General features: G+C 33.7%; 1 protein-coding gene across 1 annotated transcript; it reads right to left on the reverse strand.

Annotated features, from left to right (window-relative positions):
• Positions 1 to 2378: 2378 nt before the first annotated feature.
• LOC150100836 (innexin inx2-like) lies at positions 2379 to 4868 on the reverse strand. Its single transcript, XM_090401373.1, has one exon. It carries the CDS (start codon positions 4774 to 4776, stop codon positions 3550 to 3552), a length of 1227 nt encoding a protein of 408 aa, XP_090257499.1. The 5' UTR covers positions 4777 to 4868; the 3' UTR covers positions 2379 to 3549.
• Between the last annotated feature and the right edge of the window lie 754 nt (positions 4869 to 5622).

Consider the following 5622-nt stretch of genomic DNA (forward strand, 5'->3'; position numbering starts at 1 on the left):
AGTGGTGATGATGATATTGCGAACATGGTAAAGACAACACTAATTGCTATAATACTGAGAAGGATACTGATCAGCAGAGATAAGGTTGCAGTAGTTACAATGAATAAGGACCTGATCAGATCAGATCTGAACTGGCTCTGATCAGGTCACTGGGATATGGAAGGGCAGGTTAGGAAACTAAAGTGGGTACAAAAATGAATAGCAGAAATGACTTCGGTACTACAGAACGTTGGCTAAGAGGATCGCTTGAGGCCATGCAATCTGCAGTCAGATAGCAGACGAAGGGATGAGGCATTTTAGCTGTTGAGTGGTATATAACGAATAGACAAGGGAAAGACTTTTCAAATGATAGAAAAAGGGACTATCTCTGAAGAGATGAAAGAATTTTTCTCTCCCTCCTCCCGAGGAGAGTTGCAGGTGAACTGTCCAGAGAGCGTGGGCAAGAGTGCAATAGTAAATTATTTAAGGAGTGGTAGGACAGACTTCGTGGTGTCTCAAGCGAGCTCCCGCGATAAGACATACGATTTGATGGAGGGTCTGAATCAGGGGCGGCTCGTGCATAGGCACTGGGGAACTGCAGCACTCCCAATTTTTCTCGATATATAAATATATTTATTAAGTTATTTATATTTGCTTGTAATATTTAATTTTATCAACAATCCTATACAATTCTCTTATTTTGTATAAAAAATAATAAAAATCCATCTTGTAGCACTTAGGAGGGCGAAGGAAGCTAGCAACAGTGTGTTTTCCACAGTGTCATATTGCTACGCGTGCAAGCACAAGGACGTCATAGTGAGATGCCAGCTATTAGCGTAATACGGCACTGTCCGTCACGCAGTTCCACTGTTGTTTATATGCAGTTTTGCGCCAGTAGTAGAGTGTATACGTAGTGCTTATCGTGTTTACTTCGTCTCTTTAAATATTTGGACATTACAATTAAAGACATAACATTTGTTATAGTTTTTATTTTAGAACATTATTGGGGTTATGATAATGGATTTTATTTTTAAGTAATTTTGAATTATACTAAACTGCATAATTTTATCGATAATAAACAATATTGTTTCATGTTTAATTATTATTTTTTTTAAATTTTTACCATAATTCTGATATTTTATCCAAACACGTATACACTGTACTTACAGAGTATACGTGTTTTCGAAATATACATACGGAGTTTATGTATATTTCGAAAGTTGCAGCACCCTCACGATTTCAAGCCAAGAGCTGCCACTGGTCTGAATAATAATAATAATAATAATAATAATAATAATAATAATAATAATAATAATATTGTAATTCCTTCAACTTGTATGCTTTACGGAATACTAAAAATTCGTGCTTCGGGAAGGGGAAACCCTGCTGCTTTTGTTCTGTGACAAAAGCAGCAGGGTTTATCTTCTGCAGTGGGCTGAAAACTGAGTAAGGCTTGTTGAAAAATATTCTCCTACATTATTGTATAAAATTCTTTTTAGCATCTACATATTTCTATCATATCCCCTCTTCTCTGCTCATCAACCAGTTTTTGTAATCCACACAATTTTAATCTATCCTCATACGAATTATTTCACGGGACTGATACCATCATGGTACCCGCTTCTGAATCCTCTCCATTACTTCTACATCATCCAAGAAACCCAGGCTACCAAACATTAAAACGGTTGTCTAAATGTGGGCATTCAAACCTTTATAAAGATGGATGATGACTTTTTTCTTTGTACCTACTTGTGTGTTTTAGCATCCAAAAGATCCACTGCGCCTTTTTCCACTTTGCCAATAAGTTATCTGTTCAAACTTCAATCCCCTGTCCACCATGACCTTTCTCTCTTAATCCCTGGCTTCATGAAGTTTAGCAATGCAACCCCCATCACTTTTACAATATACAGACTGCAACCTTTTCAATTCAAAGTTCATAACTTTACACTTTGCCACACCTAAGTAAAAACCATTATCCTTTGCCAACAATGTCGATTTATTCAAATCATCCTATTGGATCTCTACATCGCTCCCCCCCCTTACTATTATCCTCTATTTCTATTATTTATCCACTAAATAACTAGATAACACCAATCAATTATCCTCCAATATGCTATTAGTTATAAAAATCCTTCGGTAAAAGAAGAAATCCGACACGATAATGTTAACTGGTATACTGTTATTATTTTGTTCTACATAAAGATATATTCTTTTTAAGAGACATTTAGACCTCAATAACCCCCCCCCCACACACACACACCCCGACGAGTATATCACTAGTGTATACCTAAAAATATAGTGGATGTGCATATTTAATTAAAAAACGAATAGGTTTTATTCTCATCTAATATGACTCGATTAACATTAAAAATGTTAATAAAATGACAAATGCTCATGCATCGTGTGGGAAAATGCTTTATTCAAAAAAAGAAACAAGCCATTATAACTTCAACACTGCAGACAAAGAGCAATGAAATCTTCCAGATTTTTTTTATTATAAATATTGAAAAATAGTTATTTCTTAGTACTTTATATTTTGTTTTCACAATGTAAACAAAATATAAATACAACATCCAGGTTCATATCATGTATTACAGACATAATATAAAAATTGAGTATAATGTTCTGCAAAATACATTTTAAATTCTGGCAACAAACTTGAGTTTCATACTAATATTGAAGCTATGGATGTGAAAGAGGATGCCAAAACCAAATCTATATCCCTTACTAATCACAACTTACATCTACAATAATATTAAAATATCGTTTGTATTTTATCATTCTATATATTGCTTGTAATATATTATGAAATAAAGCATGCATAAAATAAACATGATATTATTTTTAAACATAATATGATATTTTTTTTAAAATATAAAACAAGTTCGGAGAAGCTATTTTTCGATATTTCTTACAGTCTTTGAGAAGCATATGGAATTTTCTTCTCAATACATTCTCAACTACCTTTCTTTAAATTCATACCGTATGAAAATCAGAGAATTTGGAAAATAATAAAAAAAAAATGTTATAAACGCTTGTAAGTTTTAAAATTACTTTAAGTGAATCTCTCTCTCTCTCTCTCTCTCTCTCACACACACACACACACACACACACACACACACACACACACACACACACACACACACACACACACACACACACACACACACACACACACACACACACACACACAAAGCATTAGTTACTTCTATACTTCTAATTAAATTGTTCGTAGAACGTGGACCAAACAAAAAAAAAAAACCTGCTATTAACCTACTACTTATATTTATACAAAAGAAAAAAAAATATATATATATATATATATTATCAGCAGGAATAAATTTATGCCCTGTATGAAATTTTTAAAAGGACATAACTTCTGCGCCATTAATTAAGCTTAATCGAGAAAAAAAACAAAAACAAAAACATATCGAAAGGCACTTTTATAAGAAACTGATAGGTTTCAAATAACACGAGAAATAAATTCCATGTACTTGAATAAACTTAGTCTTAACGTTACTAATAAACAGAAAACCTTCAAAAATACACCAGTCAACTTAACAGAGATAGTTAAACTGCTGAATCAGCCTGTGTCAGTCCTGTTATTTTCTTTAACTCTTCTTCAAGTGACTTCATAGATTGTTCCATTTTTTCATCAACGACGTATAGCACTAGTTCTTCTTTATCTGCTTTTTCTTCTTCTTTTTCAGCCCACTGCAGAAGATAAGCGTCATCTTCTGCCAGTTTTTTAAGTAGAATCCCAAAATGAGCATTACTCATATTACTTCCAATCATGTAAATCAGGTACCATTTGCTGTAACTATACCCGCATATCGTTATTAAAATGTCGGCAGGTGAGAAACGGCTCACATTAAACAGCACCATTTTACGTAACCGCTCTGAAAGTATTAGAGCGATGCGATATACGATACCCAAAAATGTGAAAATGGCCAGGATAATGAACCAGAACCAGAGAAAGACGTAAATTTTTTCATTCACGATATTTAAGGGCAACAGACAGAGTGCATCATGGCGTTGAACATCTCCGGAAGAGCCGTATTTATGAAATGTGCATTTAGAAATTTTTGGAAACACACTTACCATGGGATCAAAACGTTCTTCTTGATTGGTGTCAGCATACCGAATTACATTTATGCCATAAGTGGTAAAGGCATATCCAAGAAATCGGTTAGTGAAAAAGATCTGACCCAACACGTTAACAAAGTTTAGTAACTCGCAGAAAACATAATTATAGGAATAACCGTGGAATTTATTCTTCCAGGTGTCCAACAGATAGCGTATGAGTCGTTTAAATTTAATATCTCGCTCATCTACGGCTACTAAAGGATTATCGAGATCTTGAAGTAGATTATTCATCAGTCCCTTTTCCACCTTTTTCCAGATGAAACGTGGTATATAAAACATGCATGCCTGAAGAAATAATACAAAGCAAACCCACTGATAGTATGCGTGCTCGATAACTTCATCCTTTTCTTCATATTTATCCACTCCAGGATAAGCCACTTCACTACCTACTTTTTTATGTAGAGCCTTAGGCAATGAAAAGGTTCCTTCTACCCAACAGTAAGAATTCAGCAACTTTTCCGGAACGTCATCTCGCTGAATACAACGGATAGGATCACCAAAAAACTGATAACCTGAAACCATCAAACTAAAAACCACAAGCATTAAACCTGTCACCCTGTAATGCAACTTAAATATAAGACCATCAGTAGTTATGGTCTTAATTTTAAGGACGCCCAGGCCCTTGATATCATCTCCAAAAAACTTATCCATTCTTTAAAACTAATAAGTAAATTTAGTCTAGACACCTCGTTTCGAAGTTATTAAATAATGAAAACCTTCACTAAAGCACTATCAGTATGTGCTTATCTTTCTCCTCCCAGAATTCCTTCACATCCTATTCTCAACAACACACAATCGCTATGGGTGTGTATATGTATCGCAGTATAACAATTATTATTATCAGCACTCTTTTACAGAACACTCTGATGGAAGACACTTAGATAAATCCATTGGTATATCAAAGTTCATTGATAAAATTGAAAGTATATAAAACTAAGATAGCTATATGAGAAATTCAGCATATATACGAAAAGAACAAATAGACTCAAACGCTTTATTATTACCATAATGTTAGACTTAGTCTAGACTAAGAAAATCATCAACTCATCAGTTTCAATTAATTTAATATTCTTGGTATCATTTAATACTTTTATTTATTTATTAATAGCAAAAACAAACAGTTAAATGCATTTCAACTTTTGAAATGCATTTACACACTCAACTTTTGAAACACATACTGCAAGTCTAAGGCAACTGAACCCTAAGGTAGTGCCAGTCATTATTCTAATGTAAAGCACATGGGATGTGCTTTACATTAGAGAAAAATACTAAGAATAGTGATCAGATCTTTATCCACCTTTACCACGAGTTGCCTCGATTGGCACTACCTTAGGGTTCAGTTGCCTTAGACTTGCAGTACTTGCAGGCGCAAACTTGACTTTCTTGTTTGCTTTCTTGGGAAACAGGATTAAAAACCAAGTTCACATAAAATCACTTGGTATCTTGAATATATATATATATATATATATATATATATATATATATATATATATATAT

The sequence above is a fragment of the Typopeltis vanoorti genome, chromosome 12, assembly GCF_054136105.1.
Source record: "Typopeltis vanoorti isolate ZY-2024b chromosome 12, IOZ_Tvanoo_1.0, whole genome shotgun sequence".
In the NCBI taxonomy this organism is placed as follows: domain Eukaryota; kingdom Metazoa; phylum Arthropoda; class Arachnida; order Uropygi; family Thelyphonidae; genus Typopeltis; species Typopeltis vanoorti.